The sequence below is a fragment of the Cetorhinus maximus genome, chromosome 23 (genome assembly GCF_964194155.1).
Source record: "Cetorhinus maximus chromosome 23, sCetMax3.hap1.1, whole genome shotgun sequence".
Lineage (NCBI taxonomy): Eukaryota > Metazoa > Chordata > Chondrichthyes > Lamniformes > Cetorhinidae > Cetorhinus > Cetorhinus maximus.
The window spans coordinates 19,424,679-19,439,639 of NC_135901.1; the positions used below are offsets into that span (position 1 = coordinate 19,424,679).

The following is a 14,961-nucleotide window of genomic DNA, read 5'->3' on the forward strand; positions in this document are numbered from 1 at the left end:
CTGAGAGATGCACTAAAGCTCGGGGCAGCCGCCGCAAAGGCGCAATGGGGAAAGGTCGATGTCTAGGACCTTTCAGTCATAGTGCACAGAGGGGCTTGGAATCGCATTGACCCCCTCGGGCTATATGACTCACATCGAATGTATGCAGTGAATACTACATGTGTCATAATTGTATTGAAGCACCTCAGAGTACAGCATGATCCATGTAGATAACTTAAATACCATTCAACTGACTGTCTGTAATGACTATGTTGAAATGTCTGTAATGTTCATTGATTGTATTCAAGCACCTCATGATCTATGTGGAAAACTTGAATATGATTGCACTTTTTGTGATGGCCAGTTTGAAATGTTTTGTAATGTTCTTTCAGATATTTTAATGAATAAAGTATATTTTTCAAAAAAAAAGTGAGTCACATTGAATGTATACAGTAAATATTACATGAATCACAATTGTATTGTAGCATCTCAGACTGCAAAATGATCTATGTAGAATATTTGAATATCATTGCACTGTCAAAGTGACCATTTTGAAATGGTTTATAGTGTTCTTTTAGATATTTTATGAATAAATGAACAAATTACCATTATGGTCCTTCATGAGCCCTCTTTTCCTAGTTATCCTCTTACTCTTGATGTACTTGTAAAATAACTTTGGATTTTCCTTTATTTTACCTGCCAATGTTTTCTCATGTCCCCTTTTTGCTCTCCTAATTTCCTTTTTAAGCCCCCACCCCCCCACCCCCCGCCCCTACACAGTCTATACTCCTCTAGGGCTTCCGCTGTTTTGAGCCCTCGGTATCTGCCATGACCCTTCCATTTTCTCTTTATCTAATCCTGTATATCTGAAGGTGGACTGAAGGTGTTGTATCTGAATGCATGCAGTATACGAAATAAGGTAAATGAGCTTGTGGCACAGATTGAAATTGGCAGGTATGATGTGGTGGGCATCATGGAGACATGGCTGCAAGGGGATCAGGACTGGGAGCTAAATATCCAAGGATATACATCCTATCGAAAAGATAGGCAGGTTGGCAGAGGGGGTGGGGTTGCTTTGTTAGTAAGAAATGAAATTAAATCGAGAGCAAGAAATGATGTAGGGTCAGATGATGTAGAATCTGTGTGGGTAGAGTTGAGGAACCACAAAGGTTAAAAAACCATAATGGGAGTTATGTACAGGCCTCCGAACAGTAGTCAGGATGTGAGGCACAAGATACACCAGGAGATAGAAAAGGCGTGTAAGAAAGGCATGGTTACAATGATCATGGGGGATTTCAATATGCAGGTAGACTGGGAAAATCAGGTTGGTAGTGGATCCCAAGAAAAGGAATTTGTGGAATGTCTACGAGATGGCTTTTTGGAGCAGCTTGTGGTGGAGCCCACTAGGGAACAGGTTATTCTAGATTTAGTGATGTGTAATGAGGCAGATTTGATAAGGGAGCTTAATGTGAAGGAACCCTTAGGAGGAAGTAACCATAATATGATAGAATTTACCCTGCAATTTGAGAGGAAAAAGCTGGAATCAGATGTAACAGTATTACAGTTGAATAAAGGCAACTACAGAGGCATGAGGGAGGAGCTGGCCAGAATTGACTGGGAGATGAGCCTAGCAGGAAAGACAGTGGAAGAGCAATGGCAGGAGTTTCTGGGAGTAATTTGGGAGAAACAGCAAAAATTCATCCCTAGAAAGAAGAAACATACTAAAGGGAGGATGAGGCAACCATGGCTGACAAGGGAAGTCAGGGACAGCATAAAAGCTAAAGAGAAAGCATACAATGCAGCGAAGAGCAGTGGGAAGCCAGGGGATTGGGAAGCCTACAAAGACCAACAGAGGACAACTAAAAAAGAAAGGAGGGAGAAAATTAAATATGAGGGTAAACTAGCCAGTAATATAAAAGAAAATTGCAAAAGTTTTTTTAGATATATAAAGGTTAAGAGAGAGGCAAAAGTGGACATTGGGCCGCTGGAAAATGACGCTGGAGAAGTAGTAGTGGGGAACAAAGAAGTGGCGGAGGAACTGAATAGGTACTTTGGGTCAGTCTTCATGGTGGAAGACACGAGTAACATCCCCAAAGTTCAAGAGAGTCGGGGGGCAGAGGTGAGTATGGTGGCCATTACCAAGGAGAAGGTGCTAGGAAAACTGAAAGGTCTGAAGGTGGATAAATCACCTGGACCAGATGGATTACACCCCAGAGTTCTGAAGGAGATAGCTGAAGAGATAGTGGAGGCGTTAGTGGTGATCTTTCAGGAATCACTGGAGTCATGGAGGGACCCAGAGGACTGGAAAATCGCTAATGTAACCCCCTTGTTTATGAAGGGAGTAAGGCAAAAGACGGGAACTTACAGGCCAATTAGCCTGACCTCGGTCGTTGGTAATATTTTAGAGTCCATTATTAGGGATTAGATTTCAGAATACTTAGAAGTGCATGGTAAAATAGGGCAAAGTCAGCATGGTTTCATCAAGGGGAGGTCATGTCTGACAAATCTGTTAGAATTCTTTGAGGAGGTAACGAGTAGGTTAGACAAAGGAGAGCCAATGGATGTTATCTACTTGGACTTCCAGAAGGCCTTTGACAAGGTGCCGCACAGGAGGCTGCTCAGTAAGATAAGAGCCCATGGTGTAAGAGGCAAGGTACTAGCATGGATAGAACATTGGCTGTCTGGCAGGAGGCAGAGAGTGGGGATAAGGGGTTCCTTCTCAGGATGGCGGCCGGTCACTAGTGGAGTTCCGCAGGGGTCAGTGTTGGGACCACAACTTTTCACTTTATACATTCATGATCCAGATGAAGGAACTGAGGGCATCCTGGCTAAGTTTGCAAATGATACAAAGATAGGTGGAGGGACAGGGAGTATTGAGGAGGCGGGGAAGCTGCAGAAGGATTTGGACAGGTTAGGAGAATGGGCAAAGAAGTGGAAGATGGAATACAACGTGGGGAAGTGTGAGGTCATGCACTTTGGTAGGAAGAATAGAGGCATGGACTATTTTCTAAATGGGGAGACAATTCAGAAATCTGGAGTGCAAAGGGACTTGGGAGTCCTAGTCCAGGATTCTCTTAAGGTTAACTTGCAGGTTGAGTCGATAGTTAGGAAGGCAAATACAATGCTGGCATTTATTTCGAGAGGACTAGAATATAAAAGCAGGGATATGCTGCTGAGGCTTTATAAGGCTCTGGTCAGACCACATTTAGAATATTGTGAGCAATTTTGGGCCCCGTATCTCAGCAAGGATGTTCTGGCCCTGGAGAGGGTCCAGAGGAGGTTCACGAGAATGATCCCAGGAATGAAAGGCTTAATATATGAGGAACGTTTGAGGACTCTGGGTCTATACTCGATGGAGTTTAGAAGGATGAGGGGGATCTAATTGAAACTTACAGAATACTGAAAGGCCTGGGTAGAGTGGAGGTGGGGAAGATGTTTCATTAGTAGGAGAGACTAGGACCCGAGGGCACAGCCTCAGAGTAAAGGGAAGACCTTTTAGAACAGAGATGAGGAGAAACTTCTTTAGCCAGAGAGTGATGAATCTATGGAATTCATTGCCACAGAAGGCTGTGGAGGCCAGGTCATCGAGTGTATTTAGGACCGAGATAGATAGGTTCTTGATTGGTAAGGGGATCAAAGGTTACCGGGATTGAATGGGGTTGAGAAACTTATCAGCCATGACTGAATGGCGGAGCAGACTCGATGGGCCAAATGGCCTAATTTCTGCTCCTATGTCTTATGTTCTTATGGTCTTATATCCCTCGACATCCAGGGTTCCCTGGATTTGTTGGCCCCACCCTTTGTCATTGCTTGAATATGTTGGTCCTTTACTCTCCCTGTTTCCTTCTTGAATGAGTCCCACTGCTCTGACGCAGATTTACCTAAAAGTAGCTGCTCCCAGTCCACTCTGGCCAAATCATATCTTATTAAAATCGGCCTTCCCCCAATTTAGAACTCTGATTTCTGGCCCATCCTTGTCCTTTTCCATAACAACCTTGAATCTAATGGAATTAAGATCACTATCTGCAAAATGCTCCCCCATTGATACTTCTTCCACTTGCCCGGCTTCATGCCCTAAAATTAAGTCCAGGACCGCCCCCTCTCTTTAAGGACCTTCTACGTACTGGCTTAAAAAGCTCTCCTGGATGCATTTTAAGAATTCCGCTCCCTCTAAACCTATCACCCTATATCTAACTCAGTTAATGTTGGGGAAGTTGAAATCCCCCACTATTACTACCCTATTATTTTTACACTTCTCTGAAATTTGCCTACACATCTGCTCTTCTATTTCTCTCTGACTGTTTGGGGGCCCATAGTACATTCCCAGCAATGTGATTGCTCCTTTTTTGTTTTTAAGCTCTACCCATATGGCTTAATTTGAGGAGCCTTCTAAGATGTTATCGCTCCTTACTGCTGTAATTTATTCCTTAATCAATATTGCAATACTGCCTTCTTCTTTTACCTCCTTCCCTGTCTCGCCTGAAGACCCTCTCTCCTGGAATATTGAGCTGCCGATCCTGCCCCTCGTTCAACCATTTCTCTGTGACAGCAATGACATCATACTTCCATGTGTTAATTTGTGCCCTCAACTCATCTGCCCTATTTTTCAGACTCCTTGCATTAAAATAAATACCATCCAACCTTGCCAAACTCCCTTGTGCCTTAACTGGCCTATAACTTCTATGCCTTCTGGACTCACTTGTTCTCTCTTCTAATTTTGGCTTCTAATTCTTCTAAACTTCAATGGATAGAGGCCCAACCTTTCATCATAAGACAACACCTTCATCCCAGGAATCAGCATAGTGAACCTTCTCTGAACTGCTTGCAGTGCAAGCATATCCCTCCTTAAGTAAGGAGACCAAAACTGTACATTGTAATCCAGGTGAGATCTCACCAATTCCCTGTACAGTTGTAGCAAGACCTCCCTACCTTTATACTCCATCCTCTTTGCAATAAAAGCCAACATTCCATTTGCCTTCCTAATCACTTGCAGTACCTGAATGCTGACTTTTTGTAATTCATGTCCAAGGACACCCAGATCCCTCTATGCTGCAGCATTCTGCAGTCTCTCTCTATTTCAGGAATATTCTGTTTTTTTCATCCTTCCTGCCAAACTGGATATCCTCACATTTTACCACATTGTACTCTATCTGCCAATTTCTTGCTACTCACTTAACCTATCTATATCCGTTTTCAGACTCTTTGTATCCTCCTCACAACTTGCTTTAATACCTATTTTTTTGCCATTAGCAAATATAGCTACGATACAATTGGTCCCTTCAGTCAAGTCATTTGAATAGATCGTAAATATTTGAGGCCCCAAACTGATGCCTGTGGCACTCCCCTAGTTGCAGTTTGCCAACTGGAAAATTGCCCATTTATCCCAGTTCACTCTTTCCTGTTAGTTAGCTTATCCTCTATCCATGCTAATATATCACCCCCAACACCATGGGCTGTTATCTTGTGCAGTAACCTTTAGTGTGACAGTTCATTGAAGGCCTTTTGGAAATCCAAACACAGTACATCTACTGGTTCCCCTTTATCCACCCTGCTTATTACATCCTCAAAGAATTCAAGGCTCCTCCATCGTTTTGGCGGTGAGGATGGGGCAGACAGGGGAGAGGGAGAGCCCTTCAAAAGAAACCAACATGAATTAGAGATATTAAAAAGATCCAACACACTGTGTGTTTAACACAAAGCCGATCTGACTTTTGTCCAGAATATTAATCACTGTAACTGAGCTGGGCTTCTTTAACATCAGAAACAGACCCAAAAGGACAAATGGATTAACAGCAAATTCCAATCAGAGCAGTTACTTGTGAACTCGCTGGTGTCTCAGCAGGGTGGATGAGTGAGAAAACCCCTTCTTACACACAGAGCAGGTGAATGGCTTTTCCCCAGTGTGAACTCGCTGGTGTGTCAGCAAGGTTGACGACTGAGTGAATCTCTTCCCACACTTGGAGCAGCTGAATGGTCTCTCCCCAGTGTGAACTCGCTGGTGCTCCAGCAAGTCAGTTGACCGAATGAATCCCTTCCCACACTCAGAGCAGGTGAATGGCCTCTCCCCAGTGTGAACTCGCTGGTGTTTCAGCAGGGTGGATGAATTAGTGAATCCCTTCCCACAATCGAGGCAGGTGAATGGTCTCTCCCCAGTGTGAATTCGCTGGTGTGTCAGCAGGCGTGATGACCGAGTGAATCCCTTCCCACACTCTGTGCAGGTGAACGGACTCTCTCCAGTGTGAACTCGTTCATGCACAGTGAGGTCAGATAATTGCCTGAACCCAGTCCCACAGTGAGAGCACCTGAACGGTCTCTCATCAGTGTGAACACGCTGATGGCGCATCAGTTCCCCAGAACTTTTATAGCACTTCCCGCAGTCTGAGCATTTAAAAGGTCTCTCGTCAGTGTGAACTCGCTGGTGAGCCAACAGGTTGCATGACAGAGTGAATCCCTTCCCACACTCGGAGCAGGTGAACGGTCTCTCCCCAGTGTGACTACGACGATGAGTTTCCAGCTCAACTGGATAATTGAATCCCTTCCCACAGTCCCCACATTTCAGTGATTTCTCCCCATTGTGACTGCATTTATGTTCTGACAGGTCAGATGATCGGTTGAAGCCTCGTATACACACATAACATGTGAATGGTTTCTCTTCACTGTGAACGGTGCTTTCTCCCTCCATGTTCAAAAGGTGATATTAAGGTTATGATAAATTGAGTGACTCCGTCAGATCCTGATGTGATATTCGGTTGGGGTTTTCTGGATGCAAATCTTCACCTTCTAATACCCTGTGAAATTGATTTAAAACAGAAAAAAGGGAGTGAGAGACAACTCACAGAAACAAAACACAGGTTGTGAAATTGAGCTGAATGTATCTGGTAATTTGTGGGGACAGCATGAGGAAAAAGCTGTAAAAATGCATCTGTTTCATTAATGTCCTTCTGGAAAGGGAACCTGCCAGACAGTCTGGACCGACTCAAGACTCTGACCTCTATGGGAGAAGGGTGAGGGAAACAGGGCGAGAAGGAGGGAGATTTTATGTGCCTTCAACACGACCAGAACTTTGACAAAACCTCCCAAACCCTCAATCTTCACCACCTAAAAGTAAATCCTCCCTTTCTAACCCTCTGTAAAAGGAGTTTCCAAAACCCATCCCTGTCAGTCCAGGTCAGAAATGCACAATATTCTCTCCTCCTGCTGACAGGGACAGGGATGACCACGCATGCGCCCCGCTGCACATTGCCAGCCCCCCACCCCCTCCCTATAAAAATGGCGGCCGTTAACTCGGGCCTGTCAGATTCAGTTCCGCGGCTGTTGCCCCACTTGTACTAAATGCGGGACTGGTAGATTCTTAACCTTGGTCCGAGGCCTCCGCTGAGTGTTTATGAGGCCTCTCCGCCCATTCCGCCGCCTCCGGTACGCCCCTATAATCAGCCGTAATTCACTGATTGCGGAGTCCAGATGACGACCTCATTGCCGTTCCAGCAACCAAACTGCACATGCGCCAGTTCCAACCCGCGGTGCGCATGCTCCGGTCACAACCCACCACCGCTCCTGCGCCAGGGTTTCCTATAATGAGTATAGGGCACAGTCTACATCGTCGAGAATGCTGGGTAAGAGCCGCGCCATTGAACGATTACATTGTTCAATAGAAAATAATGATTTGTGACCTGATGACGATGTAGCCATAGGGCTAATATATAAAATTATTAAATTAATTGATACAGCAAACAAAGTGGCCCTCCACCTTAATTCTGTCCTGGGTATAATTCACAGCAGAACGAACCACTAAGGTTAAGTGTGAACTCACTGGAGTCTCAGCAGCTGGGGTGAACAAGTGATTTCCCCCCCCCCCCCCATATGCAGAACATTTAAAACACACCTTCCCTGTAAGAGTGTACCCATTGTGGATAAAATCCTTTTTAACTTTTAAAGCTGAAGTGTGAACAGGTGGGCAAACTGAATTAAAACTCTAATGATGACCATGAAATCATTGTTGATTGTCATAATAACCCATCTGGTTCATTGATGTCCTTTAGGGAAGGAAATCTGCTGTCCTCACCTGGTCTAGCCTACATGTGACTCCAGGACACAGCAATGTGGCTGACTCTTTAAAAAATGTCCTCTGAACAAGGGCAATTAGGGATGGGCAATAAATGCTGGCCTAGCCAGCGACATGCACATCCCACAAATGAATAAAAAAAACACGTGTGTAGTATCTGAGATGCCTCTGTGCGGTGTGACTGTGCTGCTGTGTCAGTAAATGGGATAACTGAGTGAATCCATTTCCACATTCTGCTGGTGAACGACTTATTCATAGGTGTGAATTTACCCGAGTTTCCAGTTCAGATGGGGGATCTCAAACACTTCTGGTGATGAATTCCAGATTCTCAACATTCTCCTTGTAAAAAAAATACTGCAGGTGCTGTAAATCTGAAATAAAAACAGAGAATTCTGGAATTTTCTGCAGAGCTAGGAGTATCCGCAGAGGGGAAATATAATTTACATTTCAGGTCTGCAATCTTTCACCAGAACTGCATCATGTCAGTGCACAAAGCTGAAATGTTAACCATGTTTCCCAATCCACAGATGCTGCCAGACATGGTGAGGATTGAAGCATTTTCTGGTTTTATCTCTTGTTATCTCCCGAATTGCACATTAGATTTGTTGGTGATGAACTTACATTTATTCTCGTCCATCTGAAACTGGAACCATCCTCAACTTGTCTACTTTGTCAGCCCCTTTTATAATCTGAAAAGCTCGATCAAGTCACCTCTCACTTTCTTTAGCAGAGAAAACATCTCTAGCTTGTTCAATCTTTCTTGATAGGCATAATGTTGTAGTTCTGGCATCGTTCCAATACATTTGATACAAGCACAGCAGATGCAGCAACCACCTTTTCACCTCCTCCGTTCCCATGTTCCAGGGCCACAAATGTACTTTCTGAGTGATACAGCAAATTATTTGTACTACTTCCAATTTGGGATCGTGTATTCACTGCTTATGATGTGATCCCTTCCATACTGAGGTGACTAAATCAAGATTGGATAACTGCTTTGTGGAACATCACCATTCAATCTTCAAGCATGTTCCTGAGCATCCAGTCGTTTGCTATTTTAATTCTCCACCTCATTCCCAGTCTGACCTCTCTGTCCTCAGCCTCCTGCACTGATCATAATCACCACTCCCATTACTTCAGACAGTAGATGCTGGTAATGGTTCTGCTGATATCATTTATACTCCCTCTAGATCTGAATTTTATTTGTTCACTTGTCTCATTCATTTATTTACTTGTCTCATTATCACACAATTTTGTCTGATATTATCCTCCCCTTTGTCATTTAATCACTGCTGCTTGCCATTAACAATGTTCTTTCTTCTCTTCCCCTCTCTTTTCCCTGGCTCTGTACTTGTTTGTGAACAATTACATCTCTAAATTCTTCAAGCTTTGATAAAGGTTTACTCACCTTAAACATTGATGCTGCTGCCCTCTCCATAGAGGCTCTTTGACCTGCTGAGTGTTTCCAACATTATCTGTTTTAAGTTCAGATTTGCAGCATCTGCAGTATTTTGTTTTTGGGTCATTGTGGAACAGTTTTCTCTCACTTAATGTGAGCTGTTTAAAGAAGTGAAAGAAGGAGCTATTAAGGAATGAGGCAACAGTTACTGTCACCCTGTTCGAAAACAAATGGAACAACTATTAATTGCTCACTTTTTAAACTATTGTTTGATGGGATGTGGGGTCACTGTCAAGACCAGCATTTATGACCAAAACCTAATTTCCATTGAACTTTGCAGCTTGATCGGCCATTTTAGAAGGCAGTTAAAAGTCAACCACATCACCGTGGGCCGGGAGTCACGTTAGGTCAGACCAGGTAAAGAAAGCAGATTTCACCTTCTAAGGAAATTAGAGAATCGTATGGGTTTTCATGACAATCGATGATAGCATCATGGTCACCATTACTGAGACTAGTCTTCAATTTCAGACTTATTGATGAATTGAATTGAAATTCTGCACACTGCCATGGTGGGATTTGAACCTGTGTCCACACGTCTAGGTTATTAGTCCAATGACCCGATCTCCTGCCCTTTGCAATTGAATCACAGCGTTTCTACATCGGATCAAACCAGGAATTTCGCATGTAAAGCAAACATTATGATCGCTGCACTATGGAAAGCAGTGTCAAACACCCAAGGCCGAGGGGGCATGACCATACAACTCTCAGTCTAATTCACAAAAAGGAAATGCTGTGAATACTGAGCAGGTCAGACCAAAGGAAATGCTGGGAATACTGAGCAGGTCAGACTGAGAGTCTGTGGAGAGAGAAACAGTTAATGGCCCAAGACACTGAACTTCCATCAGGACAAGTTCACAGACGGTGAAGGGGGAGGATGGGGAAATAACAAAAGAGAAGGTGTGATTGGGAGAGATTAAATAACAAAGGGGATGAGGATGCAAGGCAAAAGCGATGGTAATGGAACTCATGATGAAACTACAGGTGAAAGAGCCGTTATGTATCTGTCATCTATTTCTGCTCTGATTGAAAATGTGTTGCTTCTCTGTTGACCCATTTCACTTCTGTCCTACATGAAAAACGCTCAATCTTTCCCCGTCATTACCTTTTACAAACATTTCATTGAACAAACACACACAGTCACATAGGAAAACAGCCATCATTTTGAAGTGTTGAAACAATGAAACAAATATTTTCATAACCACCTTGTTCATGATTCATATCAATATTTTAGAGATAATATGTAGCTTGGGGAAGATTAAAGTTGTAAGGATAAGGTTATTAACATTCTAGGCTTTTGAAATTGCCAGGACACCTCAAGAAATGATCGTTCAAAGGGTGACACGTGTTTGTTTAACATGGTGTGCATAGAAGAGGGAGAGAGCGAGAAAGCTATAAAATGGCAGGTGAACTCATTTAGCTAGAAATCTGGAGACAGAGTGTGTGTGAGCTGTATTGTCCAGTCTTTGTTAAAGAGGTGAATTATTTAAGCAGACTTCAGGGTTAAAAGGTTTGGTTAATTCATGTAAATATCTATTGGTACATGGGCTCTCTTTTGAAATACCATCTATTGTACATTAGGCCACATCTACAAACTTGTCCCTTGTACTTCCAGTGAAGTTGAGGCAATTTTCAATGGCTGTTTCAGTGGATTGAAAATCAGAGTGATGCACAGACACAGTGTGGTTCTGATGAAAGGCCACAGGCTGAAATACATATAAACTGTGTTTCTTTCTCCACAGACGCAGTCAGATCTGCTAAAAATTCCAGCACTTTCTGTTTTTCATTCAGGTTTCCAGCATCCGCAGTAATTTTCTTTTCCTGAACTGGAGAGTGCTGAGAATGTGGAGCTCATTGCAAGAAGGATTTGAGATCCCCGTCTCAGCTGGAAACTGATGAGTAAAATCACAGCGTGAAAAGATCATCACCATCTGGAAGTGGAAAGGGATTCAGTCGATCATCCCATTTACTGACACAATAGCAGTCAGACTGCAGGGAGACCTTTCAGTTATTTCACGAGTGAGAAAGGATTTGCTTAGTTTTCTCACCTCCCAATCCACCAATTTAGAAAGTTCAAAGGATTTGATTCACAATCAGTGCTTTCTTACTGGAAAAAGACATCTTAAGTGTTCTGAGCCATGGGAAAAAGTCATGTTTCCCCCACGTTCTGAGACTCCGGTGAGTTTGAATTTAACTGTTGAAGTGTTAATTTCTATTAATTACACCCAGGACAGAACTATGTTGGAGGACCTGTGCACTTTGGTTGCTGTATCAATTGATGTGATAATTTCATATCTTAGCCCTATGACTCCAATCGATCACAAAACATGATTTTCTATTCAACAATATTGCTGCTCAATGGCCGAGGCTCTACCCAGCATTCGCGGCGGGGCAGAATGTGCCCCATCCTCGCTGCAGGAAGGCCTTGCGCAGGCGCAATACCAAGTTTGAGTCGAGCATTGTGGGTTCGTTTAGGGGAGCATGCGCAGTTGCTTCCTGCAGCAAGAGCTGGTCGAAGGAGTTGACAATTTTCGAGTGCAGGCGAGTCAATGAAGCCGGTAGATGGGGAGGATTGGAGGCGGTGGAGTGGGCAGTGAGATTTTATAAAGATCCACTGGAGGCTTCGACACCCGAATAAATTGCAGTGGCCCCGCGGTCGCAGCGAACGGTCGTGGGGGCAGCTGCGGGCCGCGCTTCTCAGTAAAATGGCGGAGTTAACAGCCGCCATCTTGAGCGGTGTCAATGTGCAGCAATGCGCATGCGCAGACATTCCTGCCCCTGTCAGCAGGAGGAGTAAATGTTGTGCATTTATATCCGGGACTGACAGGGATGGATTTTGGAAACTCCTTTCACAGGGGAGGATTTACACACAGCAATCTCAAACCAAGAGAAATGTTTGTGTCCTCTGATATAGGTCATTAAAATAAAAACAAAAATTGCCGGAAAAACTCAGCAGGTCTGACAGCATCTATGGAGAGAAAGACGGAGTTAACGTTTTGAGTCCGTATGACTTCTTCAGAACTTGAGAGTCATACGCACTCGAAACGTTAACTCTGTCTTTCTCTCCACAGATGCTGTCAGACCTGCTGAGTTTTTTCCAGCAATTTTTGTTTTTGTTTCAGACTTCCAGCATCCGCAGTATTTTGCTTTTATCTAGGTCTTTAAAATCCTCATTAGAATGGGCAGGTCGATGCGGACAGAATGTTTCCACTTGTTGGTCTGTCCAATGCTGGAGGTCTTGTGTACACAATAGTTACAACTAAATCCAACAGGAAAACTGGAGATTTTCTTTCCTCAGACAGTAATTAAAATGTGGAACTCGCTACTACAGTAAGTGGCTGAGAAAAGTACCTGAGACTCTTTCAAAAAGAAATTAGATGAGAACATGAGAGAAAAGGGATTAGAAAGATCAGCTGAAAGGCTGAGATTAGAATGGGAGGAGATTCGTGTGGAGTAGAAACTCCAGTACAGACTAGATAAACCGAATGGCCCGTTTGTGTAATGTTTACAGTGTAATTCTTTGTAAACTTATTTTACAGGGTAATAGAAGAGGAGGATCTGCGGACAGGAATATCAAATCAAACCTCACGTCTGACAGAGTCAGCTGGGTCATTGGGATCTGAAGATTTGTATATCTGAAGGGATTTAATCGACTGTCTCAGCTGGAAACTGGTGAGAGGCTGTTCACCTGCTCTTTTGTGAAGGGATTGATACAGCCGGTAAACATGCTGACACGACAGCGAGCTCACAACAGTGAGAGGCTGTTCACCTGCTCCATGTGTGGGAAGAAATTCATGTGTTCATCCAACCTGCTGGCACACCAACTCGATCACTTTGATGAGAAGCCTCTTCAATGCTCTGACTCTGGGAAAAGTTTTGAAACCTCTGAGGAACTGGTCCAACACCAGCGAGTTCACACTGATGAGAGACCGTTCAGCTGCTCCCACTGCGGGAAGAGGTTCAGGCTGTCCTCCTGCCTCGCGGAGCACCAGCTCCTTCACACTCACGAGAGGGCGTTCAGCTGCTCTCTCTGTGGGGAGTCGTTCAGTGAGTCAGTGCATCTCACTGAGCACCAGCGAGTTCACACCAAGGACAGGCCATTCAGCTGCTCCCAGTGTGGGAAGGCATTCACTCAGTTTTCAAGCTACACTAAGCACCAACTGGTTCACTCTGATGAGAGACCTTTTAAATGCTCCGAATGTGAGAAAACTTTTAAAAGAAGCATTGATCTGCTGAGGCACCAGTGCATTCACACTGGGGAGAGGCCGTTCCCCTGCTCTGTGTGTGGAAAAAGATTCATTCATTCTTTCCACCTTCTGACACATAAGCGTGGTCACACCGGGGAGAGACCATTCATCTGCTCCGTGTGTGGGAAGGGTTTCATTCGGTCATCGAGCCTTCTGATGCACCAACGGGTTCACACCGGGGAGAGACCATTCACCTGCTCCGTATGTGGCAAGGGATTCACTCGTTCAAACCAACTTCTGATACACAAGCGAGTTCATACTGGAGAGAGACCGTTCACCTGCTCTGTGTGTGGGAAAAGATTCACTCAGTCAGCTAACCTGCGGACACATCAGCGGGTTCACACTGGGGAGAGGCCGTTCATCTGCTCCGTGTGTGGCAAGAGTTTCTCTCGTTTGTCCTACCTTGAGGTACATGAGCGAGTTCACACCGGTGTGAGGCCGTTCACCTGCTCCACGTGTGGGAAGGGATTCGCTCATTCATCCCATCTGGTGAGACACCAGCGCAGTCACACTGGAGAGAGGCCGTTCACCTGCTCTGTGTGTGGGAAGGGATTCACTTGTTCATCTTATCTGGTGAGACACCAGCGCATTCACACTAGGGAGAAGCTGTTCACCTGCTCCTTGTGTGGGAAGGGATTCACTGATTCAACCCACCTGCTGAGACACCACCGCATTCATATGGGGTTGAGGCCGTTCTCCTGTTCTGTGTGTGAGAAGGGATTCACTAATTCATCCAACCTGCTGAGACACCAACGAATTCACACTGGGGAGAGGCCATTCACCTGCTCCGTGTGTGAGAAAAGATTTACTCGGTCATCCGACCTGCTGAGACATAAGCGAGTTCACATGTTACCAGAAAAGTTGGATTCAGTTGTTGATGCTGAGAATCACATCCAGAACTGAACCTTTTCTCCTTTCTAACTCTAGATTATTTCAGTTTTCATACCTTCAGTTACTCTCATGGACAAGTCCCAGCTCCTCATACCTCCTAGAGTGTCTCAACTTTTTACGATTTACATCAATGACTTAGATGAGGGGAGAGAAGACATGGTAGCTAAATTTGCAGAGGACACAAAGGTAGGTAGGAAAATATGTTGTGACGAGGACATGAGGTTGTGGATGGATATAGGTAGGTTGAGTGAGTGGACAAAGATCTGGCAAATGGAATTTAACGTGGGAAAATGTGAAGTTGTTCACTTTGGCAGGAAGAACAAAAAAGC

At 44.3% G+C, this 14,961-nt stretch overlaps 2 protein-coding genes across 2 annotated transcripts in view; one reads left to right on the forward strand and one right to left on the reverse strand.

Moving 5' to 3' along the window:
- LOC144697870 (uncharacterized) overlaps positions 1-14,961 on the reverse strand; it is a 139,273-nt gene that overhangs the window by 5,520 nt on the left and 118,792 nt on the right. The window contains exon 12 of the mRNA XM_078569840.1: positions 5,871-6,669. Coding sequence (XP_078425966.1) covers positions 5,871-6,669 — 799 coding nt within the window. The remainder of the gene's footprint in view (positions 1-5,870; positions 6,670-14,961) is intronic.
- LOC144696947 (uncharacterized) lies at positions 13,040-14,710 on the forward strand. The gene has a single exon (XM_078568664.1). The coding sequence runs from the start codon at positions 13,220-13,222 to the stop codon at positions 14,642-14,644; it is 1,425 nt and encodes a 474-aa protein (XP_078424790.1). The 5' UTR covers positions 13,040-13,219; the 3' UTR covers positions 14,645-14,710.

Coding starts and splice junctions, on each gene's coding strand:
- LOC144696947 (XM_078568664.1), top strand. CDS start 13,220: ATGCTGACACGACAGCGAGCTCACAACAGTGAGAGGCTGTTCACCTGC.